Source organism: Panthera onca, chromosome B2, assembly GCF_046562875.1.
Source record: "Panthera onca isolate mPanOnc1 chromosome B2, mPanOnc1 haplotype 2, whole genome shotgun sequence".
In the NCBI taxonomy this organism is placed as follows: Eukaryota; Metazoa; Chordata; class Mammalia; order Carnivora; family Felidae; genus Panthera; species Panthera onca.
In genome coordinates, this window is record NC_138343.1 from 97,044,483 (window position 1) to 97,068,031 (window position 23,549).

At 47.8% G+C, this 23,549-nt stretch overlaps 1 protein-coding gene across 2 annotated transcripts; it reads left to right on the forward strand.

Annotated features, from left to right (window-relative positions):
- The first annotated feature begins 37 nt into the window (after positions 1–37).
- On the forward strand, positions 38–21,432 carry NR2E1 (nuclear receptor subfamily 2 group E member 1). Of its 2 annotated transcripts, none has more exons than XM_060616320.2 (9): positions 38–817; positions 5,525–5,670; positions 9,119–9,206; positions 10,783–11,018; positions 12,343–12,489; positions 14,615–14,711; positions 15,099–15,248; positions 15,502–15,607; positions 21,278–21,432. In XM_060616320.2, the coding sequence occupies exons 1-9, from the start codon at positions 793–795 to the stop codon at positions 21,342–21,344; spliced, it is 1,062 nt and encodes a 353-aa protein (XP_060472303.1). In that variant the 5' UTR covers positions 38–792; the 3' UTR covers positions 21,345–21,432. The 2 variants fall into 2 exon arrangements, with proteins under 2 accessions (XP_060472303.1, XP_060472302.1); XM_060616319.3 differs by lacking the exon at positions 21,278–21,432 and adding an exon at positions 19,713–21,259 and having other exon boundaries at positions 40–817.
- The last annotated feature ends 2,117 nt before the right edge of the window (positions 21,433–23,549 follow it).

A 23,549-nucleotide genomic window follows, 5' to 3' on the forward strand; every position in this document is an offset into this window, starting at 1 on the left:
GGAGTTGGGGGAAAAGCTAAGTGGGCCAGGGACGCCCTATTCCCCTCCCCGCGGCTGCCTGTCAGAGCGCTTCTGGGGATATTACAGGGGACCCAGCCCGCAGCGACAAGCACAAAGTCACGGGGTAATGAACTTCGGGGACCCTTTGCCGCTCAGTGCGCGGCTCTCCCCGGAAACTGGGACCCGGCTGCCTGTTCCCTCGGAAGACTTCCCAGCAATCTAGTTTCCCACTCCGCTCTCTGGTTTGGGCAGCGCCGAGCCCATCTGCCTGAGACTGCGGTGGTGTTTTCCTTCTTTCCTTAAAAGAGCAGCGGTCTGTAGAGATCTGGCCACACTCTGCATGCCTAATGTAGAAGGAGAAATTGAAGACTGAGAGACAGGGATGGGGAAAGAGTGGGATCTTGTCCTTTTTGCTCCGTAGGAAGACCATTTTCGTGTCTCCGTCTCTGTCCTTCACTATTCCTCTCTCGCTGTCCTCCTCCCTTCTTCCTCGATCTGCCCGTCCGTCTCTCCGTTTGTCTGTCCATGCGTGTGTCCATACCAAGCAACATCCCCAGCAGCTGCGGTTTTGCAAGAGCCGGGAAGAAACTTGAGGATGCTTAAATTCCCACTGTGGAACGAATTCTGAACGCCCAGGGAGCAGCGCAGCGCGCAACCGACACCCACCTGTCCGGCCCGGGAGCCTGCAGGCTGGAGGGCGGCTGGAGAGCTGCGGCGCCCGGCGGCGAGGCGGGCGCTGCCGGCCGGGACTCGGGCAGCGCCCACCAACCGCTCCGCCCCGGGACAGCCAGCATGAGCAAGCCGGCCGGATCAACAAGTGGGTACCTTTCGGGCCGCCGCGGGGCTCAGGCGCGCAGCCTGGGGTGGGCGGGAGAGGAGTCCGGGGAGATCCTGCCCGGAACGCTGCGGCTCCGAGCCCGGGAAAGGGACTCCGGCGGCGTGTGCGCTTTGGCCCAGCTCCTTGTAGCCCGTGAGTCGGGATGTTTCGTGGTGAGGGAAGAATTTCGTTACCTCTGGATTGCTTGATTTCTCATCCCCCCCCCCCCCCTCCCTGGTTTGGTGGGAAGGTTGAGACCCATGCAGCCCGCCAGTCCCGCGAGTCGCATCCGCTTAGAGACCAGGTGCGGGGAAAGGGGAGGGGGGGAGTGTCGACGGGGGGCGGGAACTAGGCCGCAGCTCCAGGCTGCAGCACAATAACACGCTCGCTCAAAACTCCGAGCTCCAGCGCGCAAAAGCAACTCTGCGCAAAGCGGATTTGAAAGGAATGCTTTGCACCCCGTTTCTAGTTATTTCAAATAATCCTGCAAACTGGGAAGCAGAAACAATTTAAAAGTCACATTTTCCTTAATCCTAAATCCGCGTAGGTCATAACTGGGGAATTTAAAGTATGGCGAACAGCTCTAGCAAAGAGGGGACCAAATCCCTAATCCCAAGGATTTTTCGAGCGGGAGCTCGGCAGAGGCAGGAGTGTGCGGCCTGTTCCCTTCGCGCGCTTCTCTCCTCCCTCAAACTTGCCTAGCTGGTAGCTCCCCGTCAGAATGTCGAGCCGTGGCTGATCTCTAACCAACCCCAGACGCCAGAGTGGGGGGCTCCGTGTCTGTGTGTGTGAGGGCATCTGCTCTCCCAGTGCCTGCGGAACCCGAGAATGTGGAGGCCCGAGCCGGCGCGGGCGGGCGTTGTCGCAAGGCTCGGATCTCCTGGGGGCATTTCAGTTCCCGCCTTCCGGTGGCCCAGGGCTGCCTTTTCCGGGGCCCAAGACTGGAGGTAGCCCCCGCCGCAGTCCCCACGTCCCGGAGATCTCCCGCCGCCCTTGTTGTCTTTGCCTATAGCATTTTTGCGGCTCCTTGCTTTCCTCAAACACCCCCTCCCCTCACGCCCTCATTGTCTTGAGTCTTTGAAAGTTGGGAGAATCCAAGATACTTCTGAGAACTGATGATGAAGTCCCACTTAAGTGGCAAGCAATTCACTTTATCCGTTCGCTTTGGTTTGGGTGTTACCGTTTTAAAAATTCAAGTGAAGTGAACGTGAACAATAAAGAGAAATGGAGAGATGTTTAGAACCAGGGCAGAGGGAAGAGAGCAGGAAACTTTGCCGCCGCACAAATCAGAGCCGACCCTTGCGGAGGCCTGGCGTTTCCAGTTAGCCTCCGGCCTACGCTGGCCCTTGCTGCTCCAATTTCTGGGAAGCGAGGAGGCCTGGCTTTTTGTGGCCCAGGTTCTGGAGGGTGAGGTCCTTCCCTGGAGGGGCAGAAGGAAACCTTTTCTGCAGCATTCCGAGCCTCTAATGCAAAAACAGAAGCCTGCGGGCTTCGGCAGGCCTCCTGGCTACTTCGCCCTGAGACAGGCCCTCGCCTTCTTCCCTAGAAGTAAGGAGCCTCGGACTCGTTCGCCCACTTGGGGTGAGGAGTCGGCGGGGTTGATGCGTGTTGGGGTGGCGGGGGGGCGCCTGAAAAGCGAGGCCTCGGAACAGGGGGAAGGGGCAGGCGCCAAGCTCGGTTCACTGGGGGCCCGCACCCGCGCGCGGTGGACTGGCACCTAGGTGAACGGCCCGGACTCAGAAAGAACGGCTGAGTGACACGCTGGGGAAACTTGGGAGCTTTCCAACTTCCCAAGGGCCCGAGTTCGGCCTCGGAAGCCTGAGACCCGGCGCGGGTTCGGCCGCAGCTGTTACAGTTTCTCAGGCCCGCAGGAAGGCGGCCCCCACCCGCGGCGCCGCTGCATCCCGGCCTTCTCCAGACAGGTGGCGGCAGCCGGGCCCGAGACCTGCGGCCCTCGGGCCCCGGGCGGCAAGGAGGTCGGCGCGCAGCGGGCGAGGTCAGGACCGAGCCGGGCCGCGAGGTCTGCGGCCCCCGCCTCGCTCGGTTTCGCACAGCTGGAGGGCAGAGCGATGTCACCCGGGAGCCCCGCCTGGGTGGTAACAAGACCCCGGCCAGTCACCCCTGCAGCCCAGACTAACTTCTTTCAACAGCCTCTGATGGTAATTACAGTAATCGAAGCTGCCATATATCTTTAGGCAATTATGACACACAAAAAGCCCCGAGGGGACCCCCTGGCGAGGGAAGTTAAGAACGGTTTTCCAGCCTCAGGAAACTCCCGCCTGCCTCACGTCGGAGCTCGCTCGGTTTGCTAAATGAGAGGAGCTTTGCAACGGGGTCAACCAGCTTGTCTCGTGACCCCAAGTCACCTTTACGTGGCTGGGTGGCGGAGTCTGAGGCGCAGACCCGCTATGCCCCGGAATTTTCGCGTCCCTCCCTCCTGTGCCCCGCCCCGGGCGAGTATGCCTGCCTCTAATCTGCCCCAGGAGCCGTGACTCGGAGGTCTGCTCCGTGGCAGGGCCGACCCGCAGCTGTGGAGGCCCCGAGGGGCGACTGTCGAGGAGCCCCGCACCCCGCCCCATCTGGAGGAGAGTCACCCACCCTGCACTGGTCCTCCCTGCGTCCCATGGGTTTCTCCAGAGATGTGTGTCCCTGTCCTCTGTCTGGATGGGAAGCGGGGGGGGGGGGGGGGGGGGGAAGAAAGCCCACCACTGCTCCTCCTGCGCGCTCATCTTGGCATCATCAAAACTGCTACCAGGAAGAAGACAGCTGGGGCGACAAGATTGCTGAACCCCAAACATGGACCCCCGCTCAGCCAGAGGGCCTGTGTCATGCTGGGAACGATGGTTGCAAAATATGGAAACCAAGTTTACTGTTTCTAGCGTGAGTGCGGCGCAGCAGAGCTCGCGTCCCCGGTTGCTGGGCGGCTGTGAGTTCCTTTGGGCGCACTGACGGGCCGAAGGGGGTGAGGGACAAGACCCGCTGTGGCCTCTCCTGGCGCTCTCCAGCCCCTTCCTCCCCCCAGCACAACCTCTCCTCCCACAGTACTGGAAAGGGGGCGTCGAGACGGTGGTCGCCTCGCCGCGCGCCTCCCCCACCGGCCTTTGTCGCCGTCTGAATTCCCATGCTACTCTTTTTGACGGGTCACTGGTGGCTGTATAGGCAGGTGCTATGGCGGGGTTGTAATTACCCAGGCCGAGCTTGGTCGTTCCCGAACCCCCACCCCCACCCTGGCCGCCGGCGCTTTCCCTAAGTCCCTCCTTCCCGGCCTCCAGCAGGTCCTCCTAGGCCTTGGTCAGGGGTTCGCGCCTACCAGGACGCCTCAAAATCCACGAGCAAGTTTCCACTTCTGAGACCTCAGCGGCCCTTCCCGACGTGGGGCCCACGCCTTCTCTATTCCCCTTGCCGGGTTGTTCTGACTCGCTTCTCTGCACCCCAGCCTGATAGCGTTCCCGAACCTGAGCGCCCCAGGGAGCAACTGTCCAGTTTCATCGAGGCGGAGGCATCTCGGGCCCAGACTGGAGGCCTTTGGTCGAGTAGCGACTTGAAAATTTAATGTAAAGAAGTTAATTATTACTATCATTGTTGTTACTACCAAAATGTTAACACTTTAATACTTTGTGGGAGGAAAGATTTCTAAGTCCCTATAAATCTCTTCAGGCTTGTTGGACTCTTGAACCTTAGAGAAAATAGTTCCTTCTCTTCTGAATTTTGGGATACAACCCTCTCCCTAACATTCCTCCAAGGTCCATGGCCACCCCAGGCTTGAGGATATTCCAAGGAAAGTTCTCTTAAACCAGGCGACTGTCGAGGCCAGTAAGGGTGGAGGACAGTCTAGAGAAACCAGCTCCATCCTTTAAAATATCAGCCTCCCACAGTGGTGGAAAACAGGCAGGAAGGGACCCAACCGAGATCTAGTGTGAGGAGACAGGTCTTTGAGGAAGAAGAACTTGGGGAGTGGAGGGAGAAGGGGGTGGCTGTCCCGCGCTAACCTGCTAAGGGATCGCACACGCGTCACTCTCTTTCGTTTGCCCAGCCCGGTCCTAGTTACTTTGGGGGGAAAATGTTCTTTTCCTAAAAGAAATAATTTCTCAAAAGCGATCCACTAAGCATTTTTTAAAATAGGTAAAGCGAAAGTTGGGCAATTACCACTACCCTTATTATCATTAATAATCCTAGTATTAGCATTACAATAATAATCCTAATAATAACAACCGCCCGGCAGCTCAGAGAAAACTCGATTGCCTTCCAGCTGCCATCCCCGGTTCCAGCCGTGTTTGTTTTTCTTCTTTCCCCTTTTACATTTCAAGTTTGTCTCCTCGCGCGCTAACAACTTTCTCTGTTTAATGCGAGAGCGGGGGAGGGACGCGGCCAAACTTTCCGCGGAGCAGAAAGGCAGCGGCGGCCGTGCTGCCGCCCCGGCCTGCTGTAATCTTTTATTCCAAAATGGGTCTCAGCGATTAGAAGAGACCCAAATACATGTAGCGGTGCATGAATAATGCTCATTGTAGGAAACTGACACTTGCTCAAGGAAAAAAAGTTTGGCTATAAAATCACTTCATTATTTGCTTTTACCGCAGCTTCGGTGCTAATCCCTTCAGAGGTCAGATTGCTTAGCATCTCTCTCTCCCGCTCCCCTTTCCTCCCTCTTCTCCGCCCTCCTCTCCTTCTCGCCCCTTCCCCCCTTCCCTGTCTTTCCTGCGATTTCAGGCCGTATTTTAGATATCCCCTGTAAAGTGTGCGGCGACCGCAGCTCGGGGAAACACTACGGGGTCTACGCCTGCGACGGCTGCTCGGGGTTTTTCAAACGGAGTATCCGAAGGAATAGGACGTATGTCTGCAAATCTGGAAACCAGGTACCTCGGCCAGGGCTGCACCGCCCGGCTTCCGTCTGCTGCCTCCCCTTTCTTTGTTTGTGCCAAGGCCTCCTCCGAGTTTCCAGGCTGCTGGGGAGAGACCAAGCTCTGACCTCTCCCTTCCTCTCCCTCCTTCCCGCCTCAACGCTCAGAGGCTCTTCCGCGTGGGAAAGGCGGGAAGAGCTAAGGGAAGATACAGAGTTTGCAGGGGAAAATCTGAAATCCCGGCTCCTCCCTACACACACACACACACACACACACACACACACACACGTCCCACTTTTTGCAATCCTTTGACACACTTTGACACAGGGTATGGCCCACACCCAGTGGCTTTGAAGTCAGAGGAGGGTACCTAAGGAACTTCAGAATCTAAACCACAAGGGCAATCTGGAGAAAGGCTATGTTCTGTTGCCTGCACCCCACCCACATTCCTAGCAGCACCCAAGCTCAGTGACCTGACCACTGCCTGCCATGGTAGAAGGAAAAGGCACAAAGCATCTCAGTCAAGGTTGCCACCCAAAGTGAGCATGATCATTTGGAACACGGAGGGCTTGCCCTGTGAAGGGCTGTGTCCTTTCAACTTCAGAGTAGCAGGACTGCTCTGGTAGTGGTCAGTGGGGCTTCAGCACCCATGTGACTTTAGCTAGGCAGAGTCACAGGAAAGGCAGAGTGCACAGGAAAAGAAGACTCTCAAGGAAGAGGTAAATTGGATCCTCTCCAAGATTCCCATGTCTTCTCTTTCTCTGCTTAGATGTGCCTGGTTGGTTGTGCTTTGGTCTTGAGCAAGCAGAACTATCTCAGAGAGACAAGGGGGTTAGAGCATGGGCTGAGAGTGAGCCAAAGCTTCCAGAAAGAGCAAGTAGGACCCCCTGACTCAGTTCCCAGCTCAGCAATAGGCTCATTTCAAGGAGATCAGCCTTTTGGCCCCACACTTTGCCTTTTCCTCAGCCAGGCACACAGACCCTCAGCACAGAGCCACCACTTTGACTCCCAAGAAGATCCTGGAGAAAGTATTAGTCAGAAGTCATCCTTTGGTAACCAAAATGGTAAAACATCTTCACTAATTAATATTTATATATGTGTATACATACACAAATATTGTCTGCTGCTAGTGAATTATTCTATTTCTAAAGCTATGTCTGCTCATATTAATTTCCAATAGATTTGGATTATCAACAAAAACATGATGATATTTACATTTGGATAAGTTATTTTGAACTCCAGCCCTGTTACCTGTTTAATTGGGTACACAGCTCTGTATCAGTTTCTAGCTCACCATATGGACACATCACATTATACACATGCAGGGCTGTATCCCTGTAGCCCCACAGGAATATGAGATTACTGTGGGTCCTCAGATTTGAGCAGGCTTCTACTTAAATTACCTTTTAATTTTATGCAATGCACAGAATTGGGGAATCAAAATCTCAGATGTTATGCTTGATATTTTCAAAGGGGTTGGCTATCAATTCAAACATATTGATGTCAGTCCAAGTCCTTGTAAAGGACTGATAATAGACTCATCAGGCTTGGTGTCCTCTCCTTACAGAGAGAATAAATGGGCTGAGCTCAAGCACTCATCTTTCTCTCAAGCTTCAGATATTTATATACATATGATCTGATTTCAAGACACTCTTAAGAACAAATGAAGGCTTCGATTTTGCATTAGCTTGTTTATCAGAATACTAGGAAGATGACATTTGAGGATAGATATATGACTGCATTTAATAACAAGTTCTCTAAACCTCTTTACATTGAGCTATTACACTGGCCCTCAAAGTTGCCCTAAAGAATTCACTTAGAAAGCAAAGATTATTTCCTTTATCTCTTTTATTCTAAGATTAGATAAATAATATTCTAATTTATTGTTAATAGTAATTAAAACATATGGAAATTATTATGAACCTCTGCCCCACCTTTATTGTAAATATTACCTCAATATATTTTAAATCAGAAGGGTGGGATCTCATAAAAAAGTATATTCAAGTGTGTTATTTTTTCCTAAGGGCTATTTCAGAAAGTGTGCATACTCCAAATTCAGAGTATATGAATTTTTTAGGTTATGAAGCAAAATAAAATGCATTTATTATATTCTCTTTCTTCCCAGTGTACATGTAACAGTAGCAAGTCGTATAAACAGAGAAGAGCACCAAACTTATTCTGTATTTTTGGTGTATAAAATGCATATGTAGCTGTGACTATATGTATCTATGTATAAGTTCCCTCAGTAATAACACCTAACACTGAATGAACACTGAAGTTCCATTAGAAACTTTCTCTGTAAACTTCCTCTTCTTTAAAAAAATTTTTTTAATCTTTATTTATTTTTGAGAGAGAGAGAGAGAGAGAGAGTGCAAGCGGGGGAGGAACAGAAAGAGGGAGACACAGAATCCGAAGCAGGCTTCAGGTTCCAAGCTGTCAGCACAGAGCCCGATGGCATTCGAACTCACAAACCATGAGATCATGACCTGAGCTGAAGTTGGACGCTTAACTGACTGAGCCACCCAGGCGCCCCTGTAAATTTCCTCTTCTAATAGCCAATAGTTTCCCAGAAAGTGTCATTAGTTAAAACATTTATTTTCTCGTGCATCTCAAATCAATATTTGTAAGTCAGTAATTAGCTCTTTTTTTCCCCCCAGTTATAATGCCAATTTTCTCAGTCCATATTATCGTTTTGTCAGACAGTCCATCACATTATCTTTCTGGTCATATTTACATAGCGGGCATCTGTAGATTTTGCCTAGGCCTTGGACTCTTCCTTTCCCATCCTCACCTCCGTAGGTCTTGCCCTCCTAATCACTCTGGCTTCTGCCTCACTTTCCAGGAATGGCTTTGTTTCCATGAATCTGTGCTGAGGCAAGTCTTTAAGACAAGTTTCACATGCTGGTTATAAGAATGGCTTCAGGTACAACGGCAAGAGTAAGGAAACAGCATAGTGAAGAATAAATGGGAGAGAGTTATCTGACAGAAAGTGACAGAAAGAGGTAGACTGGACATAGCGGCGATCCCGACCAGCATGCCTGCTCCCAGCCCAGCTCTGACGCCTCCGCCTCTGGGCCAGGTCGCTGTCTTCGGTACTGAAAAGTGTCGCTTCTGCTGCACCACCTCCGCGCCTGGAAGAAGTTCCCCTCTAGAGCTCCTTCCAGCACAGCAGTCGGGCAACCAGGCGCTGGGACCCTTCACCTGCTTGGAGAAGGACTTTTCCTCCTTGTCCACTTTCGTAGGGTCAGGGGCTGTTCCTTTTGAAGTAGCCCCTGGAATCCCAGCCCTCTCTCTGCCTGGCCCTGCTCATGCCCAAGACCTTTGAGTCTGGCGGACCCAGGCTTGCAGCTCCTAGGTCCGTGGCGGGGTCCGTTCCCGCCTCCACGTTTCCCTCCACCTGGCGCCGGCTTCGCGTCTCCAGTCTAAAGGCCCTGGGCCGCTGACCTCCTGCGCTCTATTCCAGGGAGGCTGCCCGGTGGACAAGACGCACAGAAACCAGTGCAGGGCGTGTCGGCTGAAGAAGTGTTTGGAAGTCAACATGAACAAAGATGGTAATCAGTACCGATTTTTATCGCTCTAATGTTGGTTGACTAGTAAGCAAATTATATGTACAGAAAATACATGGCACTCCAATGAATGTAAATCATCTCCCCAGCACATCTTTCCAGATGCTGGGAATTGGCCTCGGACTTTCAGTCATATCCTTCCGTCTCTCTGCATGAGCCCCCCACCCCCACTCTATGGAACTCTCCAAGTATGGCCCATGGCCACATTGGAAACTAGTGCCCCATAACCACCCCCACGGAGACCGCGATCCCGGGAGCCCCAGTCTGCTGGGCACACACGCGCGGTATTTCCTGCTTCACATCCTAATACCTCTTCTAGCCTCTCCTTGCAGCTCTTTTGTGGCCACTTCTAAGCCTGTTAGTCTCCCGCAGAATCTCGCAGTCTGGATAGCCTTCGAGGGTGGAGATCGTGGGGACTGGGGAACTGTGTCGGAGGAGGGAGGGCAGAGACACAAGCACTCGGAATTTCAAGCCCTTGTTTGCTAATTCAAGATTCCAAAATCAGGATGGCCTTTGTGGCGATCTGGACTTTTTCTGGGCCTTCTCTCGGTTTTACAAAGAGAGGCTGGAGAGGCAGGGTGATGCCTGGGGGTGCTTCTGACACCCAACTCCCAGAAGGCTCTTAAACGCTCGCAGCAAGAACTAGGCAGTAAGGTGCTTCTTGCGCAAAGAGCTTAGTCCAAGTGCGTGCCCGGTGGTGTCCTGGCGAGGGCGCCCCAGGCCTGGCCTGGGTTGCACTGGGGGGGGGGGGGGGGACGGGGGGGCGGGCCGAAAGGGAGGAATGGGGTCTCAGGACAGGATGCTGAGAGGACTTTGCCTTGGCGACGGGCCGGGCTGGGTGGCAGCACCAGGAGGCACAGCGCCCACTGGGGAGTGATCCTTCCTCCGCGGCGCAGGAAGCAGGAGGGAGCGTCCAACCTGTTGAACTTGTGTATTGACAAGTTGTCAAGCTCTGCGAACGGAAGATTGCCCTGAATTAATTTGTTTGTTTAAACTGTTGGCGGTAATTGTCACATCTCCCTTGCCTTCCTCCAGCACACTCCAAGACAGGCGCTCCCTTTTTCCATCCCACAGTGTGCCCCGGGCTCTTTTTCTCCTGACGCCCTAGGAGGCCAAAAGCCATTTCGGCGGGGGTGGAGGTGGGGGAGCAGGAAAAGTGTGCAGGGACGCTGTGCCTGGCTGGGTGCAATGCTCCCTCTCCCTTTTGTCGCATACAAGGGTATCTAACTACTCCTGCCCAGAAGGTTTCTGGTTTCCCTGCGACCACCCTGGGTGGGAAAGAGTCCTGAACCCACAGAGAGCACACCTAGTCTTGCTTGAGGCGTGGCCATTATCAGACACTTGGGGCCCGGCTCCTCTTCTCAGCTTCAGCTCTCTAATGCCTCCAGTGTAAGACATTGTCAGAGCGTCCTCTGCGCACACATTCCCTCTCCCTCCCTCTCTTCACCTCTCTAGTGGCCTTGCCTGCCCAGATGGGGCATTTGGCCCGGGAGAGCGGCAGCGGCTAAGTGTTGTCCAGTCTTTGATCCCTGGGCATTCGTCCATCTGTCTGTCTCTGCAGCGGTGCAGCACGAGCGGGGGCCTCGGACGTCCACCATTCGCAAGCAGGTGGCTCTCTACTTCCGTGGACATAAGGAAGAGAACGGGGCGGCTGCGCACTTCCCCTCCGCAGCGCTGCCCGCGCCAGCCTTCTTCACCGCAGTCACGCAGCTGGAGCCGCATGGCTTGGAGCTGGCCGCCGTGTCCGCCACCCCGGAGCGGCAGACTCTCGTGAGTCTGGCTCAGCCCACGCCCAAGGTTCGTGTCCCTGCTGGACTCAGGGAGTCTGGTGCCTGGCTGAGGGAGGAGAAGGGCCTGCCCATCTCTTCTGAGCGGGGAGGGGTCAAGCAAAAGACAGACCTGGCCACGGTGCGGGTGCCGAGTCAGGCTCTGCAGGGAGCTGTAGGCCCCCTCCCTACTTTTCCCTGTTCAGCCAGGAGTGCTCAAATTTTAGTGGTCAGTAAAGTCACTCTCTGAGATGGCTACAAATGTGGACTCCCTGGCCCATTCCCCATAGAGTCTGTTTCTGCAAATTTGAGGTGGGGCCCAGGAACCTGCACCTGTTAAAAAAAAAATCCCTTGGTGTGGAGCCCTGGCTGAACAACCTAGGTATTTCTGGAGACTAGAAGAGCACTTCTGTTTCTAGCAAAAAGGAGTTGGCTACAGCTGGTAGAAAAGAGTCCCTGAGTTGAAGATCTCAGGGATCTGTTTCCTTGGGCAAAGCTGTGGGTCCCTAATGCAACAACAATGTGTGGAGCTCACCCTGTTAGGACAGTTTGAGGAATCTGGCTTCAGTTTCCACTCTCCCTTCCCTCTTTTCTGAGATGCATGTATTTATATCACGACTGAGTCTCTACTTAGCAGGGCCACAGCCTGAACCATTTCAAAAGGCTGCCACCTAGGGACTGCCTTCCAGGCTTCCAGCTGGTACCTACCCAAAGCACCCACTCCAGGCCGAGAAGGGGAGGGCCAGCTGCAGCCCCACTCTGCAAGGAAGCCAAACACCTGGGCACACACACAAGCACAATATTTAATATTGCTTTCTTACCCTTGATGTGTATAATAAGCTTGGGAAAGTAGTGTTATGAATATGTTGTCAGTTATGAATGGGAATGCTCTGTGAATGATTAAGATGTCTAATTGAAATATTTCCATAATATACTAATCCTTTCTAAAAATACTCATATGCATATTTGTGTTTGGGATGCCTATTAATTTATACTTTTTTCACATCTATTTTTATTTACACAAATGCAAGCAGCTCTTGTCTAAATTGGGAGACAGGCCCGGCACTTTGCTCAGCCTGAGGAAAACTTGCCACAGGGGACAGAAAAACCAGATGCCCCTCTGGAAGGAACGGGCCCCCAAAGACTGGAAATGGGCCTTTCCCAACGGTTATTATTTCTCAAAGCCTATAGATATAGATGTTTGTTTTTTATCTACCAATGGCAACTGCATGTTTCAGCAGAACACCCAAATTCCTGTCTCCTTCCCTGTTCTAATTAGAAAATTTAAAGATTGGCTCTTCTTGCAAAGCTGTGGTTTCCTCACTCCCTGGTGTTTCTCTTTCTTCCCTGCTTAGTACCCCCATGAAGTGAATGGGACCCCAATGTATCTGTATGAAGTGGCCACAGAGTCAGTGTGTGAATCAGCTGCCAGGCTTCTGTTTATGAGCATCAAGTGGGCTAAGAGTGTACCAGCTTTCTCCACGCTATCTTTGCAGGACCAGGTATGACCAAGAGGGTACTGAGCTCTCGGGGAAGGGGGTTGGGTAAAAAACAACAGTCATCAGCCTTATGAAACTGGAGGTTATCTGGATAAATCACGAAAGCCAGCTATCCTTTCCTAGCAGCAATGGGAAAACGATTTTTACTAGCTTCTTACTGTGGGTTCAAAATATCTAGCTATGGAACCCTTACTAAGAGATGCAATTATGTTATTTCAGGAAAGTTAGATCTGGGCTATGAAAAACAAATATAGAAGAACATCTCTCTCCCTCTCTCTCTGTTTAATTGAATCACAAATTTTTGAAATCTTAATGATATTTAAAATTGATAATAAAACGATGTTTCTTAAGAATATTGGACCTGAGAGAAATGGATGATGAGAGTATTCCCCTGTAATATTTTCAGGGCTAGTCTTAGTATTTTATGTCCCAGAGCTTTATATTTTCCATTGTGATACAGCCTTGACCACTAATTTATCAGCATGTGCAGTTAAAGGGTACACTGCATACTCTAGGCTAGGATCTCCCTTGATTCTTTAAGTACTTTTAGAGGTTTTGTAAACACATGGGCATTGTGCATAATTCTGCAGTTGTAAATGACATTCAGAGGGAGAAAGAGTATGTGCTGCTAAAAATTACATTGTAACAAAAGCCAGAAATTTTGTTGTTAGGAATATCAGAAATAGCTTCTGCTGTAATTTTTCTAATCTTGAGGGGAAAAAAGAAAATGAAGTGTTCATAATAACCATTGGCTGTTACCCAGACATTCATGGAAATTAATGACAAACTTCCCAAAAACTAATAAGTAGTTTTAAAAGCAAATGGTTTATTTATTTAATTCATTTTATACCTAATTAAAGCATGATAGTGCCCTTTAATATGAAGCATCCTTCCTACAGACAGACCTAGCAATGTGCTCAAAACATTTAATCTTCTAGCATGGGATGTTCTTTTTTTCCATAGCCTGGACTTTCAGACATGGTCAGAATTAGATATTGTTTACCTTGCATTTTTAAAGTATTATTTTCTGTACTTAATGCAATAAAACTAAAAATAAAGCATTTTCAAAATTAAACCTTTGGTCTTATTGTGATTTTGGTTACAAGCCTTCACAATTCAGCTCTTAGCTCTCAAAAGGAAATCCCTTCACATAAATCATCCAGAATTGGCTGGTTTTTGAGAGATTTTTCAAAAACAGATTTTTTCAAAATGGTTAGGTTCTATCTTTGACCAGGTTTACTGGCTGACTCTAACCATTTGCTGTGTGTGTGTATGTGTGTTTGTGTGTGTGTGTGTGTGTGTGCGTGCATGTGTGTGTGCACGTGCATGTGTGCACACTGGCTATTTTTTCTCAAAACAGGTATCTGTATAGTCTTTAATACAAATAAAATTTACTTACTGTCTGCCACTTAGCCCTTCAGTGGAAACCCTTCAACAACAAGCAAACTGCAATGGAGTGGAATCCAGTATATTAATTTGGAAAAGGAGCCAGATTTTCATTTTAAATATTCAGTAGCACATTTTCTTAGAATGAAAATGACAAGCACCTTGATGCTGTCCACTTATGAGTCTCAGAAAAATCAGGCAGTGAGATGAGGTAAACTCAGCAAAACCCGATTAACATAATTACACCCTGATTTCCCTGCATGCCTCTTGGGATTTAGTGATTTCTCCTTGCTCCCTGCCCAGCCCCCCAACCTTGTAGGAAGATGGGGGCCCAGATCTGCACACTTAGTCTCTAATCCTCGACCCTGATAATATCAGCATTTTATATGAAAGGGATCACCTGCTGAGCTGCTGGTGGCATTTCATAGAGCCTGGGTCTCTGGAGAAGTTTCTAGGTGGTCAGGAATGAATGGATGCAAGGAAATGAGGGGTAAACCCCTTTCCAGAGGAAGCAAAGTTTGGGGAATTGGAATGGCTGACTCTCAGATGCATGTGCTTATCTATAGGCACCTTTTCAAAAAGGAAAATATGGAAAAGAAAAGAAAGCTAGAATATTCAGGGGAAAAATTACCAAGACAGGCATTTAAAACACTTTTTAAAATAATGGAAATTTACATATTGAAATTGTTTATAAATTTATAAATTACACACTATATTATATTATACATCTATTGTATGACAGCTGATGCTTTTGGAAGATGCTTGGAGAGAACTGTTTGTTCTAGGAATAGCACAATGGGCCATTCCGGTTGATGCTAACACTCTACTGGCTGTATCTGGTAAGAATTGCACAATTTAATGACTTTGTTGTAGAAATTACCATAAAAATACATTACTGAAAAAAGAACAACATGTAAAGAATAACAAATTCCTGCTGAACAATAGAGTATACCTGTCATTTATAAATCTATATTTAAATGCAAATAATGTTGTTTTGTTGTATTCATGACTGCTTGCATTGTTATTTAAATGCAAATTACTGTGTTTGTTATCATCCAAGAGAAGATTTTATATTAACTTTCATACAATATAGCCAGTTTACATGGAATCAGATATCTTAGAGTGACAATTGAATAGATATTGATATGCAGAATTCTGTCAAAAATCAATATTAAATCATGAAAATGCCTTCATATTAGAGCATTTATTCCATATTTCTATTCTAGGCATGAATGGTGACAACACAGATTCCCAGAAGCTGAACAAGATCATATCTGAAATACAAGCTTTACAAGAGGTGGTGGCTCGGTTTAGACAACTCCGGTTAGATGCTACCGAATTTGCCTGTCTAAAATGCATCGTCACTTTCAAAGCTGGTAGGCAGACGCCAACCCCTGTCTCTTCTCCTTCCACAGTTTTGCCACCTCCCTAATTCTGCCACCTCAAAGTCCAGACTGATCATTGCAAAAAGAGGTGATGGTTTTTAAGGGAGCTGATACTCTTAGGTTGGCCCCATTCTCGACAGTGGGGACCCTACTGTTCTCCTGCTAGCCATCCATTTCCAGAGAGCTGCTTTCCCGTCTGCATTTCCTGTGTCGCTTATCACAGTTTCCTGGTCTTCATTTCTAGTTCCTACACACAGTGGTTCTGAACTGAGAAGTTTCCGGAATGCTGCTGCCATCGCAGCCCTTCAAGATGAGGCTCAGCTAACCCTCAACAGCTACATCCATACCAGGTGACTCTTGTTTGCCTTGAATGTGCACTTAAGAAAATTGCTTCCATTGTGAATGTGTGAGCAGGCAGTAATAAGCCAGTTCAGACCCTGTGGCTAATCATCCTGTTGCCAGCCAGTTAATTTAGCTAGAATCTGTGTCCTCACCTATTGCACAGGATGGGTGAGAGGAGCAGATAAGATTAGATTATCCAAATGAAAGCATTGCCAGACCCCTTATGGCTGTCCTGGCTGAACAAGTTTATCCATCAAAACATTTGAACACATTTGTGTGAATGGACCCTGATATGGGAAAGGTCAAAAATGAAGGCCAAAGTGGTATATTAGTTGATATATTAGAGAGTGGTCACATCATCCTTGAGAGGCCATCTTTAGCCCCATCATGATTGCTGTTTGGCTTTGATGACTGGTATCCACTGAGTTCTGTTGAGTCGTGGCAACTTCTGGCCAAGCAGGGCCCACTGGCAGAGAATATTCTTGGCTAGTTGTAGGACCTCTCAGCCACTGGAGCTCCAGCAGTGCTCCTCCTGGCACCAATGGACAAGTCCACCAAGAGTTAAAGACTTTCTGATTCCATTTTAAGATGGAAAAAAAAAAAAGGCTTTTAAAGAGTTGGTGGAATCCTGCTAGCTTCCTAAGTTAGGACTGTGGTAGATCTAAGGTTAGAAAAGAGTTGCTACTGTTGTTTATTCTTCGACTGACCTTGAAAGGAAGCCCATGCAAACCTGTCTTGATCATCTCAACATCGCCCATAGACTCTCTGCTAGGAGTAACTACATTGAGAGGGTAGAGGTAGTTAATATCTCTCTCACCTAAGGGGTCGGCGAAATACCAAGTCACCTGTATTCACTGGGGGTGATACCACTTCTGCTATGATCTGCTTATTTCTATTATAAATCCTCTTTTGAAAACTAATGAATAAAACCGTTCCTTGTCCATGGAGTGTCAGTGAACCTGTGCTGAGTGATAGTACATGTGTATATGTCTTTCAAATTAAAGTGCCATGGTTTTAAACATTTAAGTCCATGTTAAATTTCAGAATGTATAGTAAGCACTTAATACTTGTTCAAAATTATAAAATGGAACAGTACATAATTTGGGCACTACCCCCCCCCCCCCGCCCCACTAAAAACGAACTTGTATGTCATATCTGACCTCTGACATCTATAGTCATTGAGGCATAAAGAACATTACACTGAAAAGAATGTGATATCCACTTACTGATTCAGTCAAGCATTTGCTGAGTACTCTGCTATGTGAGGGGCTCCTGGTGAGTATTGTGGGACACTAGAAAGAAAAAGACACTTTCCCTTATCATTGCGTGAAGTAGGCAGAAGTGATCATTCAATTGAGGACAGAGAAGAGAGAAAAAGCAAAGTGTGGAGTGGGAGAGATGAATTCTAGTTGCTGAGGAAAGTCTGGAAAGGCTGGGTGATGGAGGAGATGACATGTGATCTGGTCCTTGAATGGCAGGACTTCAGCAGGGGAGAAGGGCTGCAGGGACAGCCAGTAGAGGGACTGGTAGAGGTGCCAGCAAAGAGGAAGGGGAGCCTGAGAGGGCCTGGTGCACCAGAAGCTTCTCCTAGGGTGACCTGAGAGAGCTAAACCACAAATTAACAGAAGTCTATTTTAGGAAAATGACAAGTATATTACTTCTACCCCAGCCTCAAAACAAGGAAATTATTAATTGAAAGAACACAACTGCTTTGACGTGGAATTTTGTTTATTAAATGTTTATTTATTTTGAGAGTGGGGAGGGACAGAGAGAGAGAGAGACAGACAGACAGACAGAGAGAGAGACAGAATCCCAAGCAGGCTCTGTGCTGTCATTACAGAGCCCAACGTGGGGCTCGATCTCACAAACCATGAGATCATGACCTGAGCCGAAATCAAGAGTCAAACACTTAACTGACTGAGCCACGCAGGTGCCCCTATATTCTAAAAATTAATGTTGATTAGTCAGACTCTCTCAATGTCTCTGTCTGTCTCTCACTCACATACACACACACACACACACACACACACACACACACACACATTGTTATTGTTTCTAGGTAGTACAGTACTCGACATCTAACAGACAATTAATTCTTGTTGACTATCCAGTCCTTTCCTAAGTAGGAAATGAAAGGAATGGGTGAGTAGGTGAGTGGATTTTCTACTTGCAGAAAATCAAGAGTTAATGGTCTATGGATTCCCCCAAATCTATCCTTTCTGAAAGTTACAATTTCCCACAGTGGTTCCTCACCGTAGGAAACTTCCAGCATGTTGGGTGAGTGCTGCAGACATGGCAGAGGCTTGTCTAGGCAGCCCCTGCGTATGCAATGCAGGGTTCTTACTGCTCGGCCTGACCCTGGGAGCTGTTGAAGAGAGTAAATGACCAAGGGGGAAGGGAGATGGGGGTCTTGGGGATTACTTTCCAGGAAACATAGAAGATATTTTGAGCAAGGAGAATAAGTGATGGGATTAGGGTATTTTAAAAAATGTAGCTAAGCTCCACCATTTCCATACCACATTATTAAATGTGGTCTGGTGGTCCTTGTCCCTGGGTGATTATGAAGGTGGGCCGTGAAGGAGCCAATTGGGGTCCTCAGAGGCTCAGAAAGAATGATCAGCCTCTCATCAGGTGGAAGAGAGGGACTCCTGGGTACCCAAAGCTAACAGACAGCCATGACAATTTCTCCCCTGGATTCTATTTGCAGGTTGGAGTGATTGGTCAGTTAAATGCAGTGTTCAGCTACCTAGCTCCTATAAAGGAATTTTGATATCTGTCAGTTTCTAGCACCTTGTGGCCAGGGGTTAGACCCAGCTTGGGTACAGACAGGTGTCCCTGGAGCTCAGTCCTCCAGGTGATTTGTTGTAGTGGAGGGAGACCTCCCTGTAAAGTATGTGGATGCCTGATTCCAAACAATTGACTGAAGAAATATCAGGGCTACAGTGAGGAAGTGGCTTACAGGCATCTAAAGGCAGCAGAAAATCGAACTTGCACATCTGAGCACAGACGCATGTTGGACATCAAGAGAGGAAATTGTTAAGCAATTTCTCACATCTTTAATTATATGCCAATTTCATTGACATGAAAGTTGGGTGGCACTGCCACCCAACAGAACTTAGTCTTTAATTTGCAGTGTAATAAGGATGGAATTATTCCTGAGAGTGACTAAGTATAATGCCTGAATAATAATTTGGAGAATTGCTTCGAGAAGGAAACCATTTTATTTGAGGGAACTAGCCTGATGAGGGAGCCTTGAGAATCAGAAAATGTGAATGTTATCGCTACTTTTATCATCAACACCATGATTATTTTCGACACTGGCAACCTTTAGTGTATTATTTGACCTACACTTAGCAATATATTTCTTTAAAAATTTTTTTTTAAATGTTTATTTAGGGGCGCCTGGGTGGCTCAGTCGGTTAAGTGTCCGACTTCAGCTCAGGTCATGATCTCATAGTCCATGAGTTCGAGCCCCGCGTCGGGCTCTGTGCTGACAGCTCAGAGCCTGGAGCCTGCTTCGGATTCTGTGTCTCCCCCTCTCTCTGACCCTCCCCCGTTCATGCTCTCTCTCTGTCTCAAAAATAAACATTAAAAAAAAAATTAAAAAAAAATAAATAAAATGTTTATTTATTTTTGAGAGAAAGACAGACAGAGCCGAGTGGGGGAGGGGCAGGGGGAGAGGGAGACACAGAATCTGAAGCAGGCTCCAGGCTCCGAGCTCCGAGCTGTCAGCACAGAGCCCGACGCGGGGCTCGAACTCACGAACAGTGAGATCATGACCTGAGCCAAAGTCGGAGGCTTAACTGACTGAGCCACCTGGGCACCCCAGTAACTGTATTTCTTAAACTTCCCTGTTCTCCAAATGAAATGCAACCCCTTTGCTAATGTAAAGACAGTGATTTTGGCAGCATCATTTATGTTCTTCATGCCTCAAGTATTCAACCCACACAACAGGGCCAGTAGCACCTGCGTAGGTCTCTGTTGCAGGTAGAGTGTGGTATTAAAGAGGCCCAATCAGGAAATTATGCTGAAGATGGTGTGCGTTCACGTATGAGATGCGAATTCCCATGAGTCGTCGCTCTTACCTTGCTGTCATGGCTTCTCCTATTCCAGATATCCCACTCAACCCTGTCGCTTTGGAAAACTCCTGTTGCTTTTGCCAGCTTTACGTTCTATTAGTCCGTCAACGATAGAAGAAGTGTTTTTCAAAAAAACCATCGGCAACGTGCCAATTACAAGACTGCTTTCAGATATGTACAAATCCAGTGACATCTAAGCTCTGAGTCCCCACTTTTCAGGATGGGACAGTATCTGATGAACTTCTACCCACGGAGAATAAGCCTCAACTAACAAACCCTTCAGGAAGCATAAACCTGGGAATGTGTAGCCTTCAGGAAAAAAAAAATGCCAATTGACACAAAACAGTTCCAGTCGCTTTGACCTGCTGCCTCAGCCAGGGTAGGGCAGCCTGGGAAGGAAAGGGGTTGTCACAGGACCACCCGAGCAGAGCCACGCCCTGGGAAGGGGGGCTGAACAGTAGGGAGGTTGCCACAGGCCATGCCATTCTGCTTCTTACTTGGAAGATCAGGCTGAACTCTCAAAAGCTGAAACATCGCTAGAACTTTCTTTTCCTTTTTAGCAGATAATGTTGGGTAACCAAATATAGTTCTGTATATAACATCAGACAGCAGCCTTCAGAACTATTTTATGTTGGAGAAATTATTTTAAAAATAATGGTTAGGTCTTAAATCAAAAGTTTTATCAAAAGTTTTTCTTCTATCGTAATACATCATGAAGTGGCCTTCAGAACCGAGTTAGTGAATGAAAGGTAGCTTATGCCGTGAGACTTGCTTTTCTCTATCTTTTTTCTTTCCTTTCTCTTTCTTTTGTTTTTCTCCTTCTGCTTCCCCTCCTTCCCCTTCTTCCCCTCTCCCCCACCCTCCTTCTCTTTGATACCATAGGCCAGGCAACCTTGTCAAAGGAATTGGTGGACGAAAAGGAGACTCTCACCAAGACTTCAGGTTGGATAACATCTCAAAAATAGAAGAGCTTTACTAAAAGAACGCAAATTGAGGGAGGATGAATTAAAACAGCCAAACCAAATAAAGTGGAGATGGATGATGAGGCAGATTGCTGTCCCGTTAACAAAGTGCTGCGACCAAAGGCAATGGGGGTCCGAACTCGTGTCTCAGTCAGTCGCACCAGAGAGTAAATGAACAGAGACATGATGCCAGAAGGAACCCCAAGGAGATGGAGGCTAAAAGCTTTCTTGATTGATCCGATGCTAACAGCCTGAGACTCTTCAATGCCTTTCAGAAAACTGGTTTCTAGTAAAGCCTTGAATGCGCGCATGCACACACACACGCGCACACACACACACACACACACACACACACACACACACCGTCCTACACTATAAGCTGCTCCTTTGGTATGAATCTATACTTATGGAAATGTAGAAACAAACATTTTAAAATAGCTGCTGTACTTTTCACATTTTGATTTATTAGGTACTAGCACTGAGGAAAAATATTCAGCACTTGGACTATCATAGGATGAGTAAAACTTTTCTTGTACAAAGTGAATTAACTGATTTGTGAAGTTAAAAGGTTGTACTCATTGTATTTACAAAGAATAAAAATATATTGGATTTAAAGGAACTCTACCTGATTTCTTAGCCTCCCTCCCTGGCTGGTTCTCACCCACCAGAGAAAAGGTGGCAGCAGCAGCTGGTGTAAAAACTGAAGCTCAGAGCACTCCAGCCTGAAGAACCGAACCACAAAGGCAATTTCCTTTTTACAGTGAATCCCATTTGTAAAATGATGAATAAAGAAATAAAACATAAGATTCTGTTCTCTGAAGCTCTCAAATGTAATTGCATCTGTTAGGAAAATTGCTGTGTGAAGAAGAAAGAGGCCGATTAGCAGAGTCTTCATTCACTCGCTCCTCTCTCTTGCCAGCATTTCAGTCCTGACCAGGAGCTTGAAATCATTTAGTGATCAAAAAGATAAAGTGTGATGATCTACATTGGTGAGTAAGATGTGGAAGGAGCAGTAGAAAGTGTGTTCAGATGTTCCCAGCAAATCTCAGGGCACTGGCCGCACCACTAGAGGCCAGGGGTGGAAATCCCAGGTGCCCAATGCCATGGGCACTTTGGGCTCTTTCTGGGCAGCAGCTCCAGCAACAGTCTGGAGGAGAGGTACTAGCAAATCTTGGCTAAGTCGACCTTAGGGATTGCACATGTGGAAGTTCAGTCAGGCACGCACTCCTCTGCTGAGTCCACAGAGAGGAGAAGTTGCATTAAAGAAAAGCAAGGTACTCAAAGATGTGTGCAGGAATGTTCCTTGCAGCACTGTTCATGTTTGACAACGAAAATGTCCACGGGTGTATACAGTATTACCCTCGTTAAAGTGAATAGACTAGAACCAATGTATTCGACATGGGTACGTGTTGTGAAATGCAGTGTGGGGGTGGGTGGAAAGTGAATCACAAAAGATGCATACAGCTGAGTGTTTATGTAAAGTTTAACAACCTACAGAACAATACCAGATTATGTTTATGGGTATATAAATATATCACAAATATTTAAAACGAACACGAGTAGGATACACACGAACTGCACAATAGTGGTTACCTTTGGGAATGTATGAGATTAGTGAAAGGCACCAAAAAGGTTCGAAAATGTTTCTGAAGTGGCTTGTTTCATAAGACAAAAGCGAATCAGAAACAAATATGAGATCAATAACAAGATCTGGTAAAGCTGAGCAATGGCTCTGAGGCTATCCATCCATGTATTAGTCAAGTTTTGCTTCAATAATACTAAATAGCAAATAGCCCTCACAGCCTATGATAGCAGACTTGTATTTCTTGCTCACGGGAGGCTGCCCGTCCCTGGGGGCTCGGCCGGGCCTGGTTCCAGGCTGGAGTTTGGGTTCAAGTGTGCTCCAGTGTTTCCTCATTCTGGACTAGCTGCTTGCCCGAAGCAGCTTCTTCGCATGGCAGAATGCAGAAGTGCAAGATGCGGAATCAAACCACGCAGACGCGTCTGAAGCTGCTGCTCATGTCACATTCTTTCGCTTTCCACTGGCCCAAGCCAGACACATGTGGCCAAACCCAACTTCCTGTGGGCAGGGATGTATACTCCTCTTGTGGAGGAGGGGGATGGAAGGGTATCGCTGACCTACAATAAAATCTGTCACAATCATATAATCTATCTTAATCCACTGAAAATATTCTTAGTGAAGTTAAAAAGGAGTAAGTTTCCTGGGACATGCCACAGAATAGATTCCCACTGGGATTCCCACCGCCTTTGTTTTGGGCATCTCCACCATTATAGGCAAGAATCAAAGCTGGCTTTCAAGATTTGAAAAAGCCCAGAATTAAAAACCTCATAGCACTCTCTTTGGGGACTTAGGATCTCTACTGGATGCAGTTTGGGTACTTTAAGAACCTCAGTGCTTGCATGGATTTTAAGGCAGATATCCTCTATGGCTGGTGTCGGCGGCAGAGTTGTGGGGGATGTGACACGGTAGTCTCTGAATATACAGATTTAAGTCCTACCATTCCAATATATGCAATTTGAATATACAAACAAGAGAAGATGGACCTAGGCAAGTGATTACTGCAGCCCAAAACCAATCTTCCGTGCTCCTTTAACAAATGGTTTTTCTCAATCGGGGAGGGCTGCTTTTCAAAAGTATTATTTACATGTTGTGACAATTAGGTGAGGGGGTCTTACATCTGTGTTTGAATCATTTGTAGTCGGCCTTTGATACTGGGGAAGAGAAAGAACAGGAGGTTAACTTACAAACTGAATTAAGGACCCTAAAATATTTCACTTATAGTTTAGGGATTTTTAGTCCAATTTAGGAGCCCAAGAACTGAACCCCTTGACCAGAGGTGTGCACTGTGGTTGCTGTCCTTAATCCTTATAAAAATGGAAACGCTAGG

What these genes read in the sequence shown, in the direction of transcription:
- NR2E1 (XM_060616319.3), top strand. Translation starts at nt 793, where the DNA reads ATGAGCAAGCCGGCCGGATCAACAA. An exon ending in TGGCTCAGCCCACGCCCAAG is followed by an intron (nt 11,019 to 12,342) that starts GTTCGTGTCCCT and finishes TTCCCTGCTTAG; the next exon opens with TACCCCCATGAAGTGAATGG. An exon ending in AACAGCTACATCCATACCAG is followed by an intron (nt 15,608 to 19,712) that starts GTGACTCTTGTT and finishes CTCCTATTCCAG; the next exon opens with ATATCCCACTCAACCCTGTC.